This window comes from Polypterus senegalus, chromosome 16 (genome assembly GCF_016835505.1).
Source record: "Polypterus senegalus isolate Bchr_013 chromosome 16, ASM1683550v1, whole genome shotgun sequence".
Taxonomy (NCBI): domain Eukaryota; kingdom Metazoa; phylum Chordata; class Cladistia; order Polypteriformes; family Polypteridae; genus Polypterus; species Polypterus senegalus.
In genome coordinates this window covers 87,233,900-87,260,081 of record NC_053169.1, presented here as the reverse complement: position 1 = coordinate 87,260,081, position 26,182 = coordinate 87,233,900, and the positions used below count along the sequence as shown (strand labels likewise).

The following is a 26,182-nucleotide window of genomic DNA, read 5'->3' as shown; positions in this document are numbered from 1 at the left end:
AAACCCCTCTCGCACTTCTCCGGTGTGCAGCCCGTGTACCGCAGCTGCGGCTCTTGCGTTTCTTTTTCCCCGTTTTGAGCCGCGCGGTACGGGCGGTGCACTGACTTGCAACTGCCGCAGGAGACAAGCATAGAACCACGAGTAAGAAGCGTCTCTGTTGATCTCTGCATCCTTTCAGCGCCGCCCCACCGCCAGGAGTGGGAGTGTCAGGTTGCCCGGTAGCAGGGTTTTGGCTGGGGGGGAGGGGGGGGGTCAGGTGCCGGACGGTTTGGACTTTGTATCCTGGGGGTGCTAAGTGGGGAGGCTGGGGGGCCCGAATGATCTCAAGTGCCCTACTGGCCTGACTGCATCTCTGATGTCCCAGAGGAATTTGCTTTCTACACAACCCCACAACCCAGACTGTAACGCCTGTGAATCTGGGATAGGGGGTGTTTTTCACATTCCCTGCTAGCAAGCTTGCACCTCCATTGGAAGTAGTAATTCATTCACCAGTTGGACTACACATCCTTTAATAGTGGAGTTGGCTTCCATTGCTGCACAGCTTGGATTACATTGCTAAGGAGGTATTAGGGCCTTTCTTCATTCAGAATTTTTTTTTTTTAACTCATCATGGTGGTCTTCAACGGTGTGTTAAAGATAAAGATTTGCGAGGCTCTGGACCTCAAGCCTACAGCATGGTCCCTGCGACATGCTGTTGGCCCCCGGACCCAAACCTTTTTGTTGGACACCTACATGGCTCTGAATGTAGATGACTCACGGATTGGACAAACATCCACCAAACAAAAGACCAATAGCCCTACTTGGAACGATGAGTTTGTGACAGAAGTCAGGGATGGAAGGAAAATTGAGCTGGCCGTTTTTCACGATGCACCCATTGGTTATGACGATTTTGTGGCAAATTGTATCATCCAGTTTGAGGACCTTTTGCAGAATGGGAGCCGCCACTTCGAGGACTGGGTAAGGTCCTACATGCTAATCTGTTTGAATGGATATGAATCAGTGGATGCTTAACCTGTTATTGGGTGATGTTTAACCTATAGTTAGGGTTTAGCATCTTTAATGCTGGGAGGATATTATGATGGTCAATGATACAGTAACAGTATCAAATAATTGAATGTTGCTGATTACTTTTATGATGTCAACAATACAACAAAGCAAGCATGCAAAGGCATCTGCGGTGGTTGTGTGTGCACATCACAGACATGGCATGTAACTATTTTTATTTTATCTTGCAAACATACCCATAAATAAAAGAAACAAGTGTGACAAAAGCACTTGCTCAACGCTGGGGATAAACAGTAGAGCTGCAAATAAAGACAAGATGCCTAACCTTTTCATTGATATTTTAATATATATATATATATATATTGTAACTGGAAATTATGGTATATTGTTAGATGTATGAGACCTTCACTTCTTGATCAGTAATGTAACTTCACCTGATGGTCTGGTATCATTCATAGAAATGGAAATCATGTAGAAAGGGGTGCACATGATGCTTAACCAGTTAGTGGGCATGTTAGCAGCAGAACTGCAGATAATGGAGAGGGAAGATGCATGGCCCTTAATCAGGCTTTTGGAAACAGATCAACAAATGATGTAGAATGTGTATGCAGGACAATTAATAGTAGGTTTTCATGCATGTGGCTTTTTCATTAGGTAGTAACATTCTGCAAATGGAACTGAAATGTATACCATTTAATGTAACGGTCAGCAGAATAGTTGATTTTATATCAGTCATTGCTTTTTTTTTCCAACTGACAACTGGATTCTCTCAAAACAAACAAAAAAAAAAAAATTTATCCCTTGGTTCAGGCTGAGTTGGAGAGGGAGGTTTGGGTTGTTTTGTACTGCATGTTTTGCTTATTGTTCATATCCTGGCATTTGTCATTATTTAATAAAAGGTTGATCACAAAAAAAAGAATAGTTGAAAACACAGTGGAGAAATTGTAGGCATTGTTGCCTCATCAGTCTAGTGCCCTGGGCTCTCAATTTTGCCCTGTGAGTGTCTATATGGAATCTGCATGCTGTTGGCTTGTCTGCTTGGAATTGTCTCCTCAGGATACTATGATTTTCCTGTTGCATCTTAAATAAGTGCAATTTGATTCATTTGTAATTTTAAAATTGGCCCCATAGGAGTAGGTGCGGATGTATATATCATTGAGCCCTCACTATGACTGGCATTCTTTCCAGGACTGGCTCCTCTCTTCCACACAAAGGTGCTGGGATAGACTCTGACCCTAAAGTAGTTTTGAATATTTTATGTTTAACCCATAGCATCTTAATTCATTTCTAATATCCTGATAATGGAGGAGCATGGTGTGTGCTCCTTAAGCACATTTTCGTAATGGAATAGCGAGTGATATAATGTGATTGTAACATTTAATGGTCCACAAAAGCTACAGTTGCCAAAATAATGTGCACATTGAAAGCATTCCTTTTAGTTGGTTGCATGAGGAGAGAGGAAATGATGAAGGTATGTGTGTGTAAACTTCTTGTAGGAGTCAGGCCCACATAGTAACCATTGCTGTGGACCTTAATCCGGTGGTCAGGAACACAACTACAAGTGGTAAAGTAGGGTGAATGTGTGACTCTTAACATGGCTCAATAAGTGAGCAGTAAGTGAAAATGTTTTGTGCAAGATCTTAAAACATGGTGCTTATTAACAGAACTGCAGTTAATGCAAAGATTGGGTGTGTCTCTTAACAATGGCACAGTAAGATAACTGAATGCAACTGTATGATTATTTAGTCACACTTTAGTAACTAAGCAGCAAATTACATTGTAGTAGTGTTTAATATTTGATCAAATGGTCAGGAATTGAGTCACAGATGAATGAAATCTACCATTTTATTGGGGTGGTTAAATTACTCAGCAATGATTAATTTAACTCCAGAGACAACTCCAGCCCTGTCATAGTCTGTGTGGATTTAGCACATTCTCTCTGTGTTTGTGTGGATTATTATGTGGTACTTAACCATTTCTTTTACATCTCAGAAGTGAATCTAATATGATTATTAACATATTCACTCTGTATGAGTGCTTGTGACTATAAGCGCTAATGTGCCCACTAATTGTCCAAGGTTAGTTTCTGCTTTGTGCCTAATGCTTCCGTTATATGTCCCAGGCTCTGTAACCCTGAATTGAATTAAGCAGGTCTGCTAAGGGTTGCCTGAAGGTAAATGAAAGTGTGTGTGTGCGCCTTTAATACATATGTTGCTGATCATAAGTAGTGATGTTAGTTACACATGCTTATATGTGTGTAAAACACTGACTGAGAACAAAAGCACAGTGAGTGTGTGACCTTTAACCTAGCTGCAAGCAAGGAAGCTGCAAGTGATGCTGTGTGAGTGGTGATCTTTGGTTCACTCTGGAACAAAGGTGTAGCTCTTTTTAACATGCATAAATGAGGGGTGTAATAATTGCCTTGTGCTTATAGGAGACGGAGCACTGACTTCTCACGTAAATAGTCAGGACGTATCTTGGATTGTTAGTATCACCTTGAAAATGGGGATTGGGCTGAGAATCGGTTCAAAATCAAGCAAAAGTGTTTTCTTTTGGTAAGTCACCAATTGGCAGACAGAAGCTAACGTATGAGCAGAAAGGAAGATTGTCAGGTCATACTAGAGTTTTGATTTTCACTTTCACCTTCATGAATTCTCTCTTCACAACCTCACAAAAAAACACAAGGTTCTCTGAGTTGAAGATGCCGGCATACAGTGGTTTCTTGTTTGCCTCATTTATTTCAATTCTTTATTCGGAGCCACTGTTTTATTTTGTGGTTTAAGAGGTGTGGGCATTTTGGTTTTTACTTATTCTGAATTGCAGACAGACTGCAGGTGCATAGCAAGGTCTAAATGAGGATGATTTTAGTATGTACCTTCACAAAGGTTTCTTTTTTCCATCAATCCTGTGCTGCTGGTATTTGCAGTGCCATATTGCTTCAATAATTCCTGAGGCAAATGTGCTCTGTGTGATTACCAGATTTGTGAAGTCAGCTAGGCAGCTTACCCACAGTGTTTGATTAGGGTGGTAGGGACTGAGCTCTGGGTCCCCAGTGACATTAAGCTATTTTTTTGTTTGATTTGTAGCGATAATGCTTGTGCTTACAAATTACGGCAAAGTGCTTTTCAAACATCTGCTGAAGTGCATGTCAGGGTCAAGGGCAGGTCCACCACCTTGTAGGTGGGATGTGTTGGAGGGTGTGTTAATGTATTTTGGCTGGTGCAGTTTGCCTGGAGAGATGCAGGAATCGCTTAAGAGCAGCTTGCTGTTTGCAGCTTCAAAAAGAATTCGGCAAGCAGACAAGTTGGAGACCGCTACAGTGTGAACAGGAGGCCTAGCCCACTCAGTGTACACTTGCAAACAATCCACCTCCTCAGTGATTCGTGCTGTTTTAAAGCTTTAGCTCTTCGTGCCTCATCTTGTCATATCTCCAAACTTTTAGTGCTGTAGGCTGCACTGTGTGGGCCCAGTCAGGACTAATTTGGCCCTGCCTCAGCCTGCAGATTTGACTATCTTAAGCAATTCTTCACATAGACTCTTTCCTGAGGCCATAGCATGAAAGTCTGTTTGTAAATTAGCAAAAAAAAAAATGACACAGTCACATCCATTCACCCAAAAAAAGCTAATTTTAATTTATGGATCCAACGTCAGTAAAATGGAACCCACATCAATTTATGTGATGTACATTTCGTCTCTTTTCACATCCATGCTCCACGGTGGTCAGTAGGTGCTTTTTTTTCTTTGAGCACTGCACCTACAGAGCATTCCCTTTAGACTGCGGCACCCTGTTTATTTTTAGGTAAAAAGAGCATAGTGTCTGATTTTGTAACAGAACACATTTACTTGACTTAAATGGTCTGTTCACAAGGCAGTTCCTGAATGTCCTATCGAGGGAAACTGTAATCACTGTTAGCCTGTAAACTTTAAAATGGTTAACTTGACTGTTTGCAAATTGTGTGGCTTACTGATATTTTTAAAAAAGTGGTTTACAATTGTTGTTGGTGTGCTTCCGACATGTCTTGCAAAGATTTTTCCTGTTTAGTTCTTTTGCAAGTTGGGTTTGGAAACAAGATTAAATAATGTAGGAAACATCAAATGCAAGCATGGCTAATCTTATTAGTAATGTGGCCTATTATTTCAGGAGAATATCCAAGGTTACCAGTTTAGTGTCCCCCACTGGCTGTGTTCTTAGTTCTCTGCACATCACCTAATCTGTATACATTCTAACTGCATAAAAATAGTCGCTCTGTGAAAATATGTACAGTCCTTTATGTTCTCTTTAGAATAGTAATGATTCTCTTCAGACAGCAGTTAAATCCGCTGTGCGACTCTGCTTAACGTTTCATTTGGTAGCAACTTGGAGCTTCTCCTAAAAGTAAGCCTTTTGTTTGAGTGTCGGTACTATCATTTGCAGTGCATGTAGACTATATAGTATGGAGGCACGGTAAAGTGGAGGTGTGATTTTTTTTATTTTATTTATTTATTTTTCTACGTTTTCTACATGGTATACTAAAAGAATAAGAATTTATCATCATCATAATATTAGAAAACGCCCGTTCTTCATTGAAAAAGTTAAGATACTGCCTTATAGTCTTCTCAACTCAAATGAGAAATTAATAAATGATCAAACACATTTCTTATAGAATTTGCCAAAAAAAAAATCTTGATTGGAACCTGTTTTAGAAGCCCGTCTTTCTTCTTGTTCTTCCCTTCGTTTCATATTACCAGAAAGCCTGTGTATACACATTATTTTTTAGAAATATTTTACTGTTCATTCATACTCGAATAAACTGATAGCTCTTTATCACGTTTTCTAAGAAGACTTTGGTGCCTGTTGATTTTTGTTAAAGCAACATGTAAAATTTGGAGCTTCATATCGAATTCCCTAACAACATGCTTAAATGTATATTTTATTGGAGACTGTTTATCTTAGTGTTAACCTACAATATTGTAGCTATCCTGGTGTTCCTTTATTTTTAGGACTACAATTTAGAGAAAAATGACATTTTTTGATAATAGAGGGAGATCTCTTTTATATATACCCTCACCTGCTTCCCCAAAGAGTTAAGTATGTGCTTGACAGGCAGAAAGTACAACTATGGCCTGGAATTCAAACCATAAGGTTGCTTTTTCAAATTTGCATATATATGAATCCTTGTGTGACCCAGAGCAATTTCCTTACCCTGAATTGGGTCATGTTGTCAAAAAATATATGTAGACCGCTGGAATAAAGCCTTATATTTATAAAGTGTAGATCCGAATATAAAAGTTTTATATAAAATGCAGTTTTTCTTTCACATTTAGGGTTTAATCTTCTAACGGTATACTGGTATCTCTCCTCTTGCTTCTCATCTTGAACGTACAAAAACTGTACTTTTTTTTTTTTATCGGAAACTTTGTTATATAATAAAGATACTCTTGACTAATGTTCACATAGACACAGTTTTATTATTTATTAAGAAAAACTTGTCTATGTAACAGAAAAACACTACTGTCTAAGTGCAAATGTAAGTAAACATTTCAGTTCATTATGCAGTGGCACATCCTTCAGCAGCTGTGACTGCAACCAAATGTTTTCTATAATTACTAATCGGTCTTGGAGATCTGTTCTTCTGTATAAAACTGTTTAATCTTTTCTAGATTATTTAGGAGTCTTGTGTGGATTTTCATTCGACACCTTAAAAAAAAAAAATCTTTTGTTTGGATTTTTACGCTTTTTACTCTTTGTCTTAGAGACTGATATTTTCCTCCAGAATTGTATATATTTTCTATTAATATATGTACAGAATATACAGTATGTATGAGTATTGTTTGTAATATATATAAATATGTATGAATGCTTATATCCATTGATCTCTTGTATTGTCAAGGTCAATAGCAAGTCAAACATCCCATATCTCTAAAACTCCCACTTACATGCTTAGTGGCGGGAGAGTAACATTTTTTTGGTGGTAGGCAATGTTAGATTTTAGCCAAATGTGGTGGTGTTGATTATTCTAAAGGAAATCCTTCCAAAAATGTATGGGATCATCCAAGGGTTTTTTTTTTTAAACATAAAACAAGCTGTGATGTTATTACGTAAGAGCAAAGGTTTTATACTGGCTACTGTCCCACACATGCCATAAGTGTTCAGCGTGAAAGGTGTGAACATTGGCAACAACCGCAGCAGGAGAGGTCTGGAGATCCTTGCATGTAGTTCCAGAGTTCTTTTTGGACATCTTGTTTGAATTGTTGTGTTGCTCTGCTGGTTAATGTTGAAGGATGAAGATGTTTAGGTAGAGTCACTTTAGCCTTGAATGTTCTCATTTGTATTTTGCTTGTCTTAAAGACAGTAAAATAACGAATTCTAAAGCTCTTTGTTTTGGTTTTGTTATTGTCTTTAGACAGATGAGCCATTATAACACTCTTATTGAATGATGCGTAAAGTTAAGGTCCAAACTGATTAGGCCTCTTGTCTTAATGTAGTGCAGTCATTTTCTCAAATACTGTCCTGGTGATTGACTCTATGATGGTGAACATTGTAACCAATTATTTTAACATTTTAAATTATTGAATAAACTAATCAAACTTGCTTTTAAATATGAACTAATTCTTATCTTTTTGTTTTACTGTTGCTTGCCTTAATTTCTAAGCAGCATATAATTTGTGGATATGCACTCACCGGCCACTTTATTAGGTACGTGTGTTTAACTGCTTGTTAATGCAGATATCTAATCAACCAATCACATGGCAGCAACTCAGTACATTTAGGCATGTAGACATTGCCCTTTATGACCTGCTGAAGTTCAAACTGAGCATCAGAATGGGGAAGAAAGGTGATTTAAGTGACTTTGAACATGGCATGGTTGTTGGGGCCCGATGAGCTGGTCTGAGTATTTCGGACAGTGCTGAGCCTGTGGGATTTTAACGATCAACCATCTCTAGGGTTTACTGAAAATGTTCCGAAAAAGGGGAAATATCCAGTTTGTGGCAGTTCTCTGCTTGAAAATGCCTTGTTGATGCCAGAGGTCAGAGGAGAATGGCCATACTGGTTCAAGCTGGCAGAAAGGCAACATAACTCAAATAACCACCTATTTAACAAGGTATGCAGAAGAGCATCTCTGAACACACAACATGTTGAACCATGAAACAGATGGGGTATAGCAGCAGGAGACCACACTGGGTGGCCGGTGAGTGTATATCCCTCCTTTTTATATAAGATTTGAATAAAATAATCATTTTGTAGTAAAAGGTGATATCAGATGGGACTTGCATCCTTTCAAGCATGCAAAAAAAAAAAAAAAATATATATATATATATATATGTACACACCAGTAACAGCGTACTGCGATAACATGCAGTGAATACACTTGACTTGAGCATTCCTAGTTTTCATACTCTTTCTCTGTCTCTGTTTAGCATTCGTTTGCTCAGAGGTTGATGCACTTGCTGCTTCCTGAGCAGCTCTTCTTTTGTCCACCCTAGTGGCCCGCTGCTTCTCTTCTTTCGTCGGCATGTTTTCGCGTTAAAACTGATTGTTAGTTTTTGTGTTGCAATTACTTAGTATGCTTTCTTTAATTTTTCACTTAAGCTGGCACTTAAGTCTTCAATCTGCCTCAAGAATGATTAGCAGAAGGTGGTAGGGAATGAGTACAGCGCCCATACGCATGCGCTGCACAGCCGCCCTGCTGTGCAGTGCTGAGAGTTGATTCTACAATAAAATAAAGTAGAAAAATAAAAAGAGTAATAAAAATCATCACCCCGTAAGTGGATAGTAGACGTCACGTAGTATATGTGTACCAAAAGTCCATAGGTGAAGTGGTTTGTGAGCTACAGGTGATTTAAAATCCTGGACAGACAAACAGCCACGGTAGTGTATTATATAATATGGACTATGGCTGGCAGTTTATCCAGACCAAGAGCCCCAAGCCGCCAGATGGAGCCCTCCCTGCAACGTGGAGATGCCCCGAATTCCAGCAGGGCATCATGGACTATGGAGTTTTAATACACAGCCCTGCTGGATAACGTCGGGGCCGACAGGGGACGCTGCAGGAAGCCACAGAGACGTTCCATGTCACAAGGACAGAAGAAATAAAGTGCTTCCGGGCTGACGAAGAAAAGGAGTTTTCACCTGACCCCGAAGTGTTGCAAAGTCACATGAACTGAGGGACAGAAACACTTCCAGGTCAAGGACTATAAAAGACTCTGGGAAATCCCAGACGGATGAGCTGAGTCGGGTGGCAGGGTGACAACGTGTCTGGGAGAGGAGGATTGTGTATTTGATTATTGATTGTTTACGAGTATTATGGAGTGTATGGTGCTTTGTGGACTTAATATTTACTAGCAAAATACCCGCGCTTTGAAGCAGCAAAGCACTGCCTTAAAATTTTTATTAAGAAGAAAAGTAAACCTTTTTAAACTGAGGGAAAATACACCAATAATTATTTGTTAAGGATCTCTTTGTATACCACATTGTCATTCCGGCCCTCTGATTGTAATATGACCAAGCTGTGCGCTGAGCTTACTCTTGAGCATGTAACGTACAGTTGGCCATGTGAAAAGCAATCTTGCCTCAAATCAATGGCAACCTTTTGTAGGGTCTGTCCCTGAGACTTATTAATTGTCATTGCGGAGCAGAGTCTTACTGGAAATTGGAGACGTTTGAATTGAAATGGGAGATCAGAGGGTATAGCGAGGAATAAAAACTCTCTCCCCTGAGCTACTGCCAGTAAAAATAGTTGCCTCAATTAAGTTCTTTTGCAGACACATGACCTGAAGTCTCATGCCTTTACAAAGTTTTGGTGGCTGTAAGTTTCTCAGTAACATTATTGGTGCCCCAACCTTCAAAATTAGATTCAGGAGTGCCTGGATGATTCAGAGTGTGTAGAAACTCTACCGGATAGTGCACCGTGCCTTCCACTTCAACAACTGAATCCACAGACTGATATGTTTTCGGTTGTGAAGGTAGTTATTGAACTAAAATGTGGTTTATAGTCATGTCATTTCTTGGTGTCAGGATAGCTCTCTCCCTCAACCATGACACGTCGTTTTTGTTGGAAAGTTCAATATGGCGGCCGACAGTGGCGTCATACCACCGAAATAAGTATGTACATCGGTTTCTTTTAGCGCAGGGAAGCCACCTACCAAATTTCGTGAAGATGGGGCCATAAATAAGAAAGTTTAACATGGCGAACGTTGTCGACCGTTACACGTAGAATTTTGAAATGAAACCTGCTTAACTTTTGTAAGTAAGCTGTAAGGAATGAGTCTGCCAAATTTCAGCCTTCTACCTACACGGGAAGTTGGAGAATTAGTAATGAGTGAGTCAGTGAGGGCAACTTTTGGATTTTTATCTGGTGTCTGGCGTCCGATCCGAGGGTTCAAGGGGACGACAGCCCCCCTATCTATCACAAAAAGATGATTATGTATGTATGTAAGCCTCTATGTAGTTTTGCCGTTCCTGTATGGGGATGCGAATGTACAATTTAAGCAGATTGTTATTTTCATGGGAATTGTTACATATGCCTAATAGAACTAACTATTTTACATTACAGTGAGTAATTAACCATATTAAAAATAGTAAAACGTAATAATTTGAAAGTTAATTATGTTTCATTTTGCGTAATACAATTTTGTTCTGTTTGGCTTTGAAATTATCAGTAAAAACAATTTTTGGAATTAAATTTTTGTCAGTATCGCTTTGAATTTGTTTCTTTCTCTCTAATAAATAAAATTACTTTTCGATTGTTTATCTCTGAGATTTGTTAATTGTCTTTGCAGAAGCTATTCTAACGGGAAATTGTAAATGTTTTAATACGAATGGCATATCAAGGTTTCCTTTGTTGTCCAATGTTATCCCCTGAAGATGTACTACTGTAAATTACCTTTCTTGGATACATCCTTCTTTCTACAGTAATTTGTGCGGTGGAAGACCAGACGGTGTTAATGGTTGTAGATATTCTTCAGGATATTGTAAGTTGATGTTTTTGTCTTTCACATTTATATGCGTTTAACCCCCAGGTTCGCTTCCCGGGTCCTCCCAGCCATGGAGTTTGCATGTTCTCCCAGTGTCTGCGTGGGTTTCCTCCCACAATCCAAAGACATGCAGGTTAGGTGGATTGGCGATTCTAAATTGATCCTAGTGTGTGTTTGGTGTGTGGTTGTGTTTGTGTGTGTCCTGCGGTGGGTTGGCACCCTGCCCAGGATTGGTTCCTGCCTTGTGCCCTGTGTTGGCTGGGATTGGCTCCAGCAGACCCCCGTGACCCTGTGGTTAGGTTATAGAGGTTTGGATAATGGATGAATGGATGGATGGATGGATGCATTTAACCAATTTGCTGTGTAACCAATCGTCAGTTTTCACGTCAATTTGTTTGACCTCATCGTTTTTCGGTGCTCGGATTGCCTGTGTACTCATTTCTTCTGTTAATAATGCTTCGTGATGAAATTGTTCAATATGATTTGGACATAATACGTCTTCTTTAATTGGGAACTTAAAGTAAGGAAAGTGTTAAAATTTATAAGAGCTAAGAGAGCTGGGATTATGTCTGTGAAAAGCATTCACACGAATGAAAGGTGAGGGAACCGTGTGCATGTTTGAATATGGTTGAGGGGTGGGTGTGAATTGAAAAAATCTGAAGGCCAAAGTCTCATCTCGCGGGACTTGAAAAAATCTCTTGAAAAAAGTCTTGTCTCGTTTTTATATAATAGTGAGATGTGCTGTTTGGCCTTGGTCTAAAAGACCATTGATAGAAAAGAAGATAACGACCTCATCTGAACTGTCCAAAAAAGAATTTCCTACATTACTTGTCATATGCTTTGACCTTTGCTTTTGAATTTTCTCTCTGTCAATGCAGCATGGTCAGTGAAGCATGATTTAGGGACAGCGAGTTATTTTTTTTTTTTTTCGGTCTAGATTTGTTTGAATTGAGCTGATGACGAACAGTTTCTGATGTTTACCTTTACAGCTGCCCTGTCACTGAAACCGGACCCCTGCCAATGGCTTACACTCTTCTGGGTGCTTTTGTATTGTGATTTGTACCCAGGAGAGCCTGCCGCTCACATTGATGCAAATCCAAAGTAAATGATACCATTAGATATGGTGACTTAATGCTTACTGCTAGCTCCAAGTTTTTTTTTTTTTTCTCTTCGGGTTACCTATGCATAGTTTATTCAAGTGGTTGCAGCAAATGCATATTCATACTTTTGATTTTTTCGGTACTTTTTTTTTTTTTTTACATCTGTCTTCTCTAATTTCTGTGTGTGCTAAAGAAAACATTCAAGTGCTTGTTTTTATTAAAATGCATTCAGAACAAAAGTGAATGATCAATAACAGGTATAGTAGTCCTGTGAAGCAGTCAGCGAACATTTTGTAGGGATGATTGTCATTAAAAGTGCACATATGTTTAATGTCTGAAAAGATTAAAATAATGCTTAATGATCATTTATATGAAAGTGTGTCTTTGTGCAGATCCCCTTCCTGGAGAGATAAGAAAATATGCGTGACACGGTGCCTTCGTTTCTCTAAAGCCACTTGATTTGATAGAACAGATTCTAAATTTACATATGGCACTGTCTGATTAACTCAAAATGGCCATTTTATAATTGTAAGTGGATGGGCACAATATAAAGATGCCCTTTCATAGCAAGTACATAGATTTGTATAAGATTTTTGAGGCACCGTTCATAGGGTATCCTCTTTGCCTTAACCCTGCCTCACCCACCCCCTTAAACTAAGTAAACCTAAGATGGCATGTAGTTTGAAACCAATACGTCAATGCAGATTTAGTGAACTAGAGTGGCTGGCCCCTAATGCAGAGCCATGTAGTAAATTTCCTTTGCTAATATCAAAAATGACATGTTGTCAGAAATGAATGTATTCAAAGCCTGGTTCCAAAAACGATGTTGCACAGAGAATTCCAAGAAGTATATTCTGCATTTTTCTAGCCAGGATTTCTGCAGTGACTCTGCATTTCTTGTGTAGGTAATAATTCTGTCTAGCAGGTTATCAGTTTAACATTTAGACATATCTCTTCCTTGGCTTTCACTTAAAGTACAAAAGTGATTTTGGTTACATTACCCCAATTTTGGCCAGTTTTCAGATGATGTGAACAGTATAGGAATCAGTGGCCCAGTGGTAGCACTTTTTCCTTGCAATAAGAAGACTGGGGTTCACATCCTGGTTATTTCCTGCATGGATTTTGCATGTTCTCCCCATGTCAGTGGGTGCTCCTGTATCCTTCAACAGACTCAAAGACATGCAGGTTAGTTGAACTGACCGTGCTAGTGTGTTTGAGGGTGTGTTTTATGTTCACCTTGTGATGGAGCAGCGATTGTACCTGCCTTGTGTTCTATGTTTTCTTGGATTGGCTTCAGCCTCCCTGCAACCTTGCCCTGGATAAGCGAGTTAAGAACATAGATGGATAGATAGATAGATAGATAGATACTTTATTAATCCCAAGGGCGAGTCAAAGGATATATCTGAATCATTTTAAAGATATGCAGATGAAGTTAATTGGTTACTGTGAATTTACTCATTCTTAATAAGGGTGACTGTGTGAATGACAGGCACCACATCATGTTTGGTTTCTACCTTTCACCCAGTGCCTGCTGGCTCCCCATTGCCATGAAATGAATAATTGGGTTAAAAGTTGGAAAGGTGGATGCTAATATAAATCTAGACAAGTGCTTTTGCAAAGCTGCCTGGGTAAAATATCAAGTGAGGTATTTAAGAAGCAGTTTGGAGAACATGTTTGCAAAGAGGTTATGAATCTTTATGCTTCTAGAGTATGGAGTATGAACTGGCTAGTTTCTTCATTGGATTTGTCTGTGAGCTGTGTTTAACATTTGTTTACTGGTACTCCATTTTCCATGAAACACCCCATAAGATCAACATTTTCTTGTTAGATGCACCATTACTTTATGTATGCAACCGTGCAGCTTGCTAATTGGTTATATGGCCCTTCTTAAAAGGACAAGAAAAATCTGGGCACACAAGATAGTGCATTAAAATGTATTTGTTGCTCTTACATTTTTATGGCTTGGGGCTGCGGACTGCATTCATGCATGTCACACTTTGGGCGCTCATTTTTAGAGTGGATAAATGTGTTACTTTTGCACAATTCATGTGGTCTTTTCGAGTTGCTGTTTCAACAAAGTGCAAAAGACTGTGAATTAATATTTTAAACAAAATCAGACAAATACACTGTGACATCTCTACTTCTGTATTTCTACGAACTGCAGTGTTTTACTCTGAAAAATTGTGCTCTGCCACATAGGTGAAAACGGAACACAAAGTAGGTTTCAATCCCAAAAAAAAATTGTAAGTCTGGGAGAATAAGAACTTTTTCTACTTTTGTCTTGAGACAAGAAATGTGAAGAAAAGGGAGCACTCTTTTTGGTGAAATGTTTACTTCAATATTAATAAATCCAGCCTGATGTTGCAAGGCAAGTTGAAACTGAATAAAAATGCAAAACTAGTTTCCATGGAAGAGTTTTTCAAATTTACCTCCTTTCTGATATAATTTTTTTTTGTTGTCTCTGTTTGAGTTACGCTGTCTCTGGCCATATCACCTCTCTTTTTGTGTCTAAGTGAATTTGTCACATGACTCGGAAGCTAAATAATAAAAGAGTTGGCTTGCACTGCATGTCGAATTTCATCAGTGATGCACGGTAAATTTGATTGTTGAAAACAAAGTCACTAGCTATGAAGAGGATTATGAGAAAAAACTTGCTGGAAATATCGGTATTCGTTGGTTGACCCCTACTCATCAAGAAATGTCATGCATGATTTATAGGAGCTTTCTGAACAAAGCAGCTAAATAGTTTTCAATCATGTTGGAAACCAGTACCATTGTGAGTAGTCTCTTAACTGCCACGGCATATCTATAACCCATGTTACCTACATGGCAATAAAGCAAAGACTTGTTAATCCAATGTTAATCACATGAACCTTTAATGTAATTTGGAAATACAGAATTTATATGTGACAAAACATTCACAGAATTTCAGCATATTATCTCATTCACCTTCAAAAGGAAAGTGAACAGGACCTTGGCAAACAGTACGCTGACATTATATCTAGAATATGCATCCATCCATACCGTTTATTACATTTTTTTCATCTTACTTAATTTATTACAATTTTATTAAATAAAATTTATTATTTAAGTACACTTTCCTTTTTATTTTGAAGTGGAAAAGACTAAATTTGAGAAGGCTGAAATTTAATGCAGACGTGAAGATATTAAGTCCAGTGGGGTAGGACAAAAAAAGTTAATCATATAAACCCTTTTGGGGACAAATGGGTTTCTGCGAGTGGCCTGAATGAAATGGTGATAGGTAATGGCAGTCCAGTAATACATAGCCAATAAAACGGACTGAACAATACAGGGCGAGTCAAAATTATGTTAACATTTGAATGCCAGAAACAGTTTATTCACAAAACAGAGGAAGATTTACAAGAATGTCTCAACCTGTTCGCCATCTTGTTCAACACATGTACCATATGTGGCACATAAATTGTATATAAGTATATACTGCGGCGGGACGCCCAGGAGGACCGGAGGAGGGCTTGTACCTCCTCCAGACCGCGAGGGGGCGTCCGCCCTGGTTATGTTGGGGGGCCACGGGTAAAGAGCTTGGAAGCCCAGCCCTGTAGGGACCCGTGGCCACCGCCAGGCAGCGCCCCGGTGCCTGTAGAAGTCTGGAGGACGAAGACAGGGGACACCCGGAGGGCTTCCGGGTGCACAGCCGGCATTTCTGCCACACTGGGGCGTGTCTTCGGAGGAATGCCGGGAAGCAGCTGGAGCCCATCCAGGTTCCTATTTAAGGGGCCGCCTCCCTCCAGTCGAGAGTGGAAGTCGGGTGGAAGAGAGACGGAGCTGGAGAGAGGATTGGAGGCGGCCAGGAGAAAGGCACAAGGACTGTGAGGCCTGGACATTTGGGGGAACGGTGCAGGAGGCACTGGGGAGTGCACGTAAAGAACTGTAAATAGTACTGTAAATAAAACGTGTGTTGGGTGAAATTAAGATGTCCGGGTTCAAGTCCACAATACATAGCATTACCATTAGTGTTAACATAATTTTGACTCACCCTGTATATAAATGTTCAGAATAAAATAAACATTACCTTGTCACCGATACATCAATGTCATGACTAGGGTGCATATCAATTAATTGGGTATTTTTTTAGCCTTTTGAATGCTATTTTTTAGGTCTTTTTTGTCACCTTATTGAGAGCCGTTGTTGATGCCACTTTCCGTGTTTCTAGGGTTGTGACTGCAGGTAATCAGCACAATGGGATAAAAGGACAGCTGGGGGTTCTTTTCATTATCTGATCTGCTGATTACAAACATTAAAAAAAATGCATAAAAGAAATTTTTGTTATTGTGCTTCTTGCAACTTTCATTTAGTTTGACCTCTTGCCTGCCTTTTTTTTTTACTTTGATTGTTGACTCGCATTGAGAATTGTTATCTAGGTTTATGTTTATTTATCTTGGTTTAATTTTTTTACACAATTTTAGCTCAGTAAATGTCACCTCTTTGATTTTTTTTGCCAGGGAGGTGAATTGACGTAGTCTTTAATGTTCTATATATTGTTGCACCATACAGGTTTCTTAATTCAATATATGCATCTTTTAACACTAACCTTTATTCATGTTTGTGTTGGTTATCTAGTGCCCATGCCCTTCCTGCTTCTCCTGTGTAACAACAACAACATTTATTTATATAGCACATTTTCATACAAAAAGTAGCTCAAAGTGCTTTACATAATGAAGAAAAGAAAATAAAAGACAAAATAAGAAATTACAATAAGACAACATTAGTTAACATAGAAAAGGAGTAAGGTGTGATGGCCAGGGTGGACAGAAAAAACAAAAAAAAAAAACTCCAAACGGCTGGGGAAAAAAATAAAATCTGCAGGGGTTCCAGGCCACGGGACCGCCCAGTCCCCTCTGGGCATTCTACCTAACATAAATGAAATAGTCCTCTTTGTAGTTAGGGTTCTCACGGAGTCACTTGATGTTGGTCATACAGACTTCTGGCTTTTAATCCATCCATCATTGTTGGAACATCACGGTGCTTTGATTAGATGGTGGTGGCGCAAGCATTAACACACTAAATTATTTACATTTGGCTTACTTGCCAGTGTTGGGAGTAGCATAGCATTATCAAACCTTGCTAATCCCTTTCATGTTTGCTGGGGAACAGAGCATATCCCATCTGAATCCTGTGCAAGGCAGGAACTAACCCTGAACAAGACGACAGTGTATAGCAGCCCTTACTTAAGCACACTCCTCCTCTCACACAGGGCCACTTTGGAATTTAACGCACATCCTTGGGGATGTGAGAGGAAACCAGAACATCTAGAAGAGATCAGAGGCCATGCAAGGAATAGCTGGGTGTGGGATTTAAACCCAGGGTTGTGGATCCATGAAGCTGTAGCACTAACTACTATACTGTAGTGAAGCCCCATTCTAACTTGCTTATACTAACATAAATTTCCCAATTTCTTATTTAGGCATGCAAGCGAGAATTTCACTGTACTCTGTACATCCGTCCATCCATCAGTTTTATTTTAACCCACTTATCCAGGGCAGGGTTGAAGGGAAGGTATGTGTGATGATCAATCTAAACTTCAACCAGTGGAATGCATGAATGACATTAGTAGTGGAACATTATTAATAGTTAAAACAATTTGGGGCATGGAAACTGGTGTAACAAACACCAAGCCTTGTAATGATGTGGCATTCTAGTTGACGTGTGGTAGGAGACTGTACACTGTGAACTGGTCCACCTAGGAATCGGGTCCCCAGCTTCCTGGGTACCAGTGTTAACTGGAAAATGCTGACCATTTTGGAGATATTAATAAGCCATCCTGTTTGTTTTCGCTGTGTAAAGTGTGAACAGTTTACAGGGACTTAATCAAGCACGCTCACCAAGAATTTTTATTTATGGGGAACAAAGTGTACTTCGAAGCTCGGTGACGTACAGGGATTATTGGCTTACCTTCAGCTGTCTGGGAAGAGTGGAGATGTGCTGATACATTTAAGTGTGTTGTGCGTGCAGCCCCATACATCCAAGAGCCACACAGATTTTTTCAAAGTGCATAGTCTTGTGGTTCAGTTTGCCATTGTATTTAAAGTGATGTCACATCCTCAACATAGTTTCAGAAGCAACATCTAATTTTCCAAAAACATTTTGGTTAATCTAGAAGAGTAAAAATTCTCTTAGGAAAAATCTGTCAGGTTTTACCTCGTCAATTTCTTTTTTTTTTTTTTTAAATCACTTTGAAGCAGCATTACCACAATGCCTCAAAGCCTCAAGACATGTCACTTTTCCCTACTTGGATCTTGCAACAAATTTCTTTTCTGGGTTTGGTAGTGCAAGAGCATTCCAAATTACCCAGCTGGTGGTCCATTTACAGATTTATTGTCAAAAACAGGGAGTGGAGTTATAAATGTTATGCATACACTGACTTCACAATGTAGTGTACCTTACGAATGATGTATTGTTCACATAATTTCTGTGGCCCTCCACTTCACATATTAAAAAAAGAAAAAAAAAAAAAAAGAACAAAGTAAAAAATTGAAAATCTTATCAGTATGAAGAGCAGGTTTGTCCTTGTTTGCATCCTTTTCCATTCAGTGTAATCTTGTAGACAGATGGCAATACTCCACAGTATTCTGAAGTAGTGCATTTTCAACAAGGCACATCTCACAGTATATTGGAAATGAGTATGAGTGTGAAAGCACCAACATTTCAAATGCTGTTGCTTTTTAGGTCAAGTAAAATGCTGCACGCATGGCATATGTTTAAATGGTGTTTACGCTGTGGCAGCATGACCATCCATGAGTTTTGCATTACAGTGGAACAGAAGTATATTAGAATAATAATATGTGACCTTTTGAAACACTGGAACATTTCAGCTCTGGAACACAGTAATGCCATCTGTGCCTTTATTGTGAAGGAGGCAAGAGTGTAAGGATGTTAGATAACTACAGCACTCGGCTCCTCCACAGACAAGCAGCATAGAAATATTTTTTTAATCCAGTTTGATTTGAAGTGTCTTTTGTGGGTTAGTGATGCTTTCTATCTGCAATTGCCAGTAAATGCAGACAGAGGAGGCCTTCCTTCATATTGCGGATAGACAGATACCACTCAGCGAGTGATAACTTGTCTTGGTCCAGTGCCTCCCCTAGGCCCTCTACAGAGTCTTGACGCCGTTTTATGGCTTTTTTGTTTTTTTTTAAAAGGTAGCAACTAGCTCGAAGGTCAAAGGGCAAACAATTTAAGATGGGGACTAGGAATAAAATATAAAAAAAAGTTGCAAAACTGTAAGGCGTCTGGAAGTAAAACAGTAAGTGACTGGAATCTTATTCAAAAGAGAAAAAGAATATGTAGCAATGGAAAAACTTAAGACAGTGTCACAGTAAAAAAAAAACTACTTCACAACAAAAAAATCCTCTTTGTCAGGCTAAATCTAACAGTTTCTGACAGTAGGATGAGCCGATCATGTACAATAAGACACTTTTTCTTTGATTAAGTCACTTTGTGTTTTTGTGGAGAGGTTTGTTTAAAGGTGTCACCTTGGTTAAATCTGCAGTTGTCATGTGGGTGTTTTAAGCAAGAGTGTACAAATCATAAGTACATCATGATGTACAAAAACATTGCGAGCAAAAATCATCATCCCAGAAAAGCACATCCATTGTAGACTTTCACTTATGTGTCTTTTGTTGTTATTGTATTACTGTCAGCATTTTGAAGAGCCTTGCCAGAATTTAATTCTCATACACATTCATGACAATAAACGTTAACTTGAAGTGAAGAATACCTGCCTGAGCCTACTACCCTGAGAGCAGACAGCGTTCTTCTCCACTACTGGGTGAACACTATAGCCTGATTCGCTTCCTTTGCCACTTTAGTATGAAAGTTTCTGTCATCACTATGTGTGAATGTGGTTAGTGAGGGGTTTTTTAGTTCAGCTTCAAGAGTTGTAGATAAGAAAAGAAACGGATTCATCCGTGATAAAGCTGAAATGTTATTTTTTTCAGAGAACCTGCTTCTAACCTTTGGAAGTTTACTTAAGCACTTTATTTCAGTTGCCAAGAATTACAATTAGGCTGCATAATTATTTAACAAATCTAAGTAAAATAACACTTTTAATTTTTCTTAAACATACGTTTTATTCACTATGGCTTGTTAAATAAAATTGTGTTGTTCTCATACATTTGGCATCATTCAACCCCAAAAATAAACACACTCATTCAGTGCCTGGCATTGGCCTACAGTGTTTATGAAGTACCTGGTATTACTATTGACTGTCAAAAAATGGTACTGATGCATCCTTACTTCATGCCTATGCTAAGATGGCAAATGGCAGTATGCTGCACTACTAACCACTGGAGACTTCTTCATCTATAATGTTCTACCTTCTTTTACTGAAAACCATTTGACAGCAGCTTTTAGGTGCCTCTGCAGTGCTCACTTCTGTCAGGTGTGAGAGTGAGTTTATTTTTATATATGCATTTTTTATAATGATTTTTATTCTATGCACTTAAAAACACCTCTGCTTCCCACACTCCTGATTCAAGATCCCCAAACACGCCTTGCAAAACAATTTCTAGCAGTGCCAGCAGCTGCCATGTAAGTTGCTCTGGTAACAGACAAATGTTAATAAAATGTACCTAGCAGATGCTAGCACTGCAGTAGCATTTTTATTGGGCAAAAGGAATATCTGGTAAGCTTTGATGCTGTGGTCCCTTGGCATCACGTTTATGAAAATTCAGTTTTAAAATTCTGCCAGCATAATTTACTGAAAGCCGTTGCTGAATTTTTTTTTTTTTTGGATGTATGTAGTTTTAAGTATGCTACCTTATAATAGGCAGTGGAGCGAAGCTAGCTGCTCAGCTTGAGTTTTAAAATAACCTGTGAAACAGCAATCAAGATTTCCCATACTGATAAAAAAGGTAAAATCCAAATGGTATTGCTTAGAATAAAGTCCTTCATTTACCCAATGTCCCATCCTCTACCTTGTAAAACACCCTAACAACAAGCATTTAGATAAAGATACTATATATATATATATATATAGCGTATTAGAATTTTTTTAGTTTTGCCTAAATGTAAAAGGGCTGACTCCTAGATTCATGCCAGTGACAAACACTGGCCAGAGATATACGAGTAACACCTGACAGGAAAAGAGGCTGGCGAGAGGTTAATGAGATCAAATAGATTAGAGGAAAGGAAATCGGCCTAGTTCCACTTGACAAGAACACATACTGATTAAAGAAAAGGATGCCATCTCAGTAATGCCGCATAAAAGATGTAGTGGTGTGAAGGGTACAGTAGTCTTAAGGAGGCAAGTGCGACCATTATTTGGAGAAAATATGTGAGTGGGGTGCAGAATCCTGATGCAAGTGTAAATTGATATGTCAGCAAAGGAATTGTCTTGTAGAAAGTAGGGACGTTCTGCTACTTATGTGACATGCGGAGTGAAGATGGAGGTGCAGGCATTACAGTGATAGCAAGGGTTATGGGTACATGGAAGAAATATTGTGAGTTGTCCCCTAGTAGTTAGCAATATATGGTTTGATGCAGCGTAATGAGTGGAAGTTTTAACTTTTTACTAGCACACTAAATCTATACTAATAAAAGGCAAAGCCCTCACTCACTGACTTACTGACTTACTGACTGACTGACTGACTCATTCACTCATCACTAATTCTCCAACTTCCCGTGTAGGTAGAAGGCTGAAATTTGGTAGGCTCATTCCTTACAGCTTACTTACAAAGGTTGGGCAGGTTTCATTTCGAAATTCTACGCGTAATGGTCATAACTGGAACGTATTTTCATCCATATACTGTAATAGACTGCAGCTCGATAGCCGTGGGAGGCGGAGTTTCGTATTAAAGCATTTAACCAATCACATTTCAGCCATCATTTGTTGCCAGGCAGAGAGGCTTTCATAATACGTTGTGCAGGCACTCTAACACAGAATAAATGTCGATTAACCTGTTGCTTCAGCCAATCAGATTTTGAGTTGGTGTCAGTCGGGCCCTCTAGCAGGCGTACGGCAACGTCACCATATTCAGACCCATTGATTGGATAGAAGCCAATATGAGGAACTCTACGAGGCCACTGAACGCACCGCAACCGCTCCGAGTGAAAGATCGTCGCGCACACTACAGCCAACTCCATGGTAGGATTCTGGACAATATTATTTGCCAGACACAGAACAGATTTCAAGACCACGAAAACCTGATGTTTGTCACGCTCCTCGAGCCCCAGACGTTTCTGGAATACAAGAAAAATTTCATGCATCTCCAGTTTAACACAAGAGCCACGGAGCGCTTTTTGATCTGTCTCAGCTAAAAACAGAACTGACTGTATGCCATGGATGATTTTGCAGGAAAATCTCCCACTGATCTCCTTGACTTCCTTCATTAGAAAAATCCGAATGAGAGCATGGCGCAGCTGTTCACATTGGTATATTTGGCGGTGAGCATTCCCGTGTACACTGCTTCTGTCGAGCAGACATTTTCAGCCCTAAAGCGAATTCAAACTTATGCCAGAAATACCATAGGGCGGGTTCGCCTTTCAGCCTTCGCTTCGATGGCGATAGAAAGGGACATTTTGATGGAACTGAAGCGCACGGATAATCCGTACGACAGAGTAATTGAACTGTTTTTGAGGAAAGAGAGGAGGATGGATTTTGTTTATAAATAATCTGAATTTTTGGTGAGTAAAATGTTGCGATTTTCCTAAATAATATTGCAAGTTTATGAGTTATTGTTGTTGTTTTTTATGTGTGTCGCGGCTGGATGCAGGAGTTATCATATATATATATATATATATATATATATATATATATATATATATATATATATATATATATATAGAGGCTTCGCCTGTAGCACTGACATCCGAGGTTCGATTCCCGAGAGGGGGTGCAGTGAGTGTGTACGCCTGATGAGCCCAGAATTAGGGCAAAACATGTGCCACGTACTGTTTGCATTATTTGACAGTAAAACTATTTCAAAATATATAAATCAGCGCTTCCCGATTCATTTTACCCTCGCACCCCCTTGGTTTGAGAAGAAGTATGAAAAAATATGAGGTTAACGCAGAAAAACAGATCACCAATTGAAGCTTTATGAATAATGGATACTTTATTCGCCATCAATAATTGTTTTGGTAAAGCCATACTTGGTGTAATCCTCCTTTCATTTTCTAATTTTTTCGCGACTAGCCATGATTAAATGAACGGTAAAACCGTAAGAGCGAAGCGAGGGTCACTTACTGAGGCAGGCAGGCGACAGCTCAATAGCTCGCAGGCTCGATGTAGTGCGCGTCAAGTTGATCTAAAATACGCGATCAGATTCGAAAAAATATATCTTTTCAAGTTCTATTTGGATATAAGTAGGTTCTATTTAGTCGACAGAAATATCTTTGGTAGTAATGTAAGTTGAACTTAGTCTTTAAATTTCTATGGTGAAGAAAAATTTATACAATAATGACTAAATTTAACTTACGTTCCTACCAAACATATTTCTGTCGACTAAATAAAAATTACTTATATTTAAAATTTAATTAGAACTTGAACAGATACGATAGTTCATAATACCCACGCAACACTAAGTGCACGTAAGAGCAGGAGTCATCCGTTTTAACAAGCAGCGTATTGCACTGATAACGAAATAGCTTGCCCATTTAATTATTTAGGAATGGATAGGTAAATTTAAGATTTTGTGGAAATGTTTTTCATTTTTCTTCCTCGATGGATTCTTGCACCCCCAGCAACAGCTGCTCGCACCCCAAAGGGTGTGTGTATATATATATATATGTATGTATGTATGTGTGTATGTGTGTGTGTGTGTGTGTATATATATATATATATATATGTGTGTGTGTATATATACGTATGTGTGTATATATATAATGTTTCAAATGTTCAAAATGTTTCCTTTTCTTTTTCATTACTTCCTTAACACACCACTTCTCCGCTGCGAAGTGCGGGTGTTTTGCTAGTTTAGTATAAAAAGGAAAAACGTATATCACTATACTATACTATCACTGCAATATTCCTGAAGCCTACGAAAAAAGTTGTAATCCTGGGCCACCTTAAATTTCTTCCCACCTCTTCATCACAGTCTTTGTTTTGCAAATGTGCCAGTCAGCGCAAGCAGCCTGCTGTCCCATCAATCCCTAACCGATGCATCTGAAGTCAGTGCAAATTCTCCCAGCTCAAATCTGTTTATCTGGATGTTATGTGCCTTGAATTGCATAGGTTAAATAATATATCATTATTTGGAATACATACATTTCATGTGTGTTCTGTGTCTACAACAATCTGGGTAAATATAGGATGACTGGAAATGCGAGGCAAGAAATGTTGAACACATTACTAAAACAGAAACTTTTTTCATGTTCTACTAATAGTTGGCGGATTGCTGACGTGAAGTTTATATAATGTGTGAAGATTGAAGTCCAAATATCAAATTAACACTTTCAAAAAAGGTATAACAAAACAATTGCACTTTTATTCAAGAATATAACCAAAGGAAAAAAATCATTCAATTAACATGTTGCTGTCAATGAATAAAAATGGGAAATATTATTTGGTGTCAATGTATTAGTGTCTTAAAGCTAATGTCTTTATGCGTGGACTTATGTGAACTGTGTGCAATAAGTGAGCCTAACCCTTTAAGAAAATTACTTAAGGGTGCTGTGTGGCTAAACCTTATTGATTAGTCAATGCAAACAGGAAAAAGCTGCATCTTGTGTTGTGTTTGCTTGTTAGTAGTCTCGCTGAAGACAATAAGTGAGTTTTGCCTAAAGGTGGGTGGGAAAACAATTAGACACCTCGCTAAATGCCACATTTCTAAATGAATCCAACGCCTCATGAAAGCGACTTGCAAAACAGAGATGGTGATTTTGAACAGCAAAGAGCAGAGATGCTTCTCTGAATTATTTCCGATAGAGCGCAAGCCTCTGATTATAATGAACAGTTAAATAGTCTCCAAAAAACATATTAAACATAAATGTTTGTCATATGTGATAACATCACACTGCATATCTCTCTATTATTAAAGAAAATCTTGAGATGAGACTGTTGCCAAGAGATTTTTTGAAGTTGCATCCTCCTCTCAACGATATTCAACCACACCCATGGTCCTCTCACATCTCATTCATGTGAATGCTTTTGTCAGACACAGTTCCTGCGCTTTCAGCTCTTATGAATTTTTACGTTTTCCTCACTAAGTTCCCAATAAATTAAGACATATTATGTCCAAATCTTATTAAAGAATTTCATCCTGAAGGGTTATCAACAGAAGAAATGAGTACGGGGCAATCCTAGCACCGAGAAACAATGAAGTCAAATGAATTAACGCAAACAGTTTCAATCGTGTACATGGCAAATTGGTTAAATGTGTATCAATAGACTATGCTGAAACAGTTGGTGTTGATGGTGCGGAAGATGAAAACATCAACTTACAATATCCTGAAGAATATCTACAACCGTTGACACTATCCTGTCTTCCACCGGCCAAATTAGTTGAAAGAAGGATGTACAGTAATGTTATTGTGTAATTTATGCATGAGTGATGGGCTATGTAATAGGACAAGATTAGTTGTATTCAAAATTGGTTGAACAATTCTAACATTTAAAATTTTAACAGGTGACAAGAAAGGTAATGTAGTACATCTTCCACAGATAACATTTAGACACTAAAGATCTTGATATGCCATTCGTATTAAAGCATTTACAGTTTCCTGTTAGAATAGCTTTTGCTATAACAGTTAACAAATCACAGGAACAAACATTTGAAAAAGTTGGTTTATTTATTAGAGAGTGTGGTGGATTGCCAGCATTTTACTCCGGCCCTCACCCCCAGGCCGCCAGGAGGAGCTCTCCTGACAGCATGATCATGCCCCGGGTTCCAGCAGGGCATCGTGGACTATGTAGTACAGGCATCGCTGTAGGGGGGCTCATAGGCTCGCATGTGCCCTATAACCCGGGAGTACGTCATAGTCATGTGACAGGAATAAACAACATGCTCCCGGGGTGAAAAAAAGGACTTTTTGCCCTGACCCAGAAGGAATAAGGAACTGTGGACTGATGGGGCAGGAACATCTCCGGGTCAGGGTTTATAAAAGGATTGTGGGAAGGCCCAGACAGTGAGCTGAGCTGGGAGGTA

The 26,182-nt window shown here is 39.0% G+C and overlaps 1 protein-coding gene across 1 annotated transcript in view; it reads left to right on the top strand.

The window, feature by feature from the left end:
• Positions 1 to 255: 255 nt before the first annotated feature.
• The window catches only part of prkcea (protein kinase C, epsilon a), a 264,352-nt gene continuing 238,425 nt past the window's right edge, over positions 256 to 26,182 (top strand). The window contains exon 1 of the mRNA XM_039738392.1: positions 256 to 957. Coding sequence (XP_039594326.1) covers positions 610 to 957 — 348 coding nt within the window. The 5' untranslated portion in view covers positions 256 to 609. The remainder of the gene's footprint in view (positions 958 to 26,182) is intronic.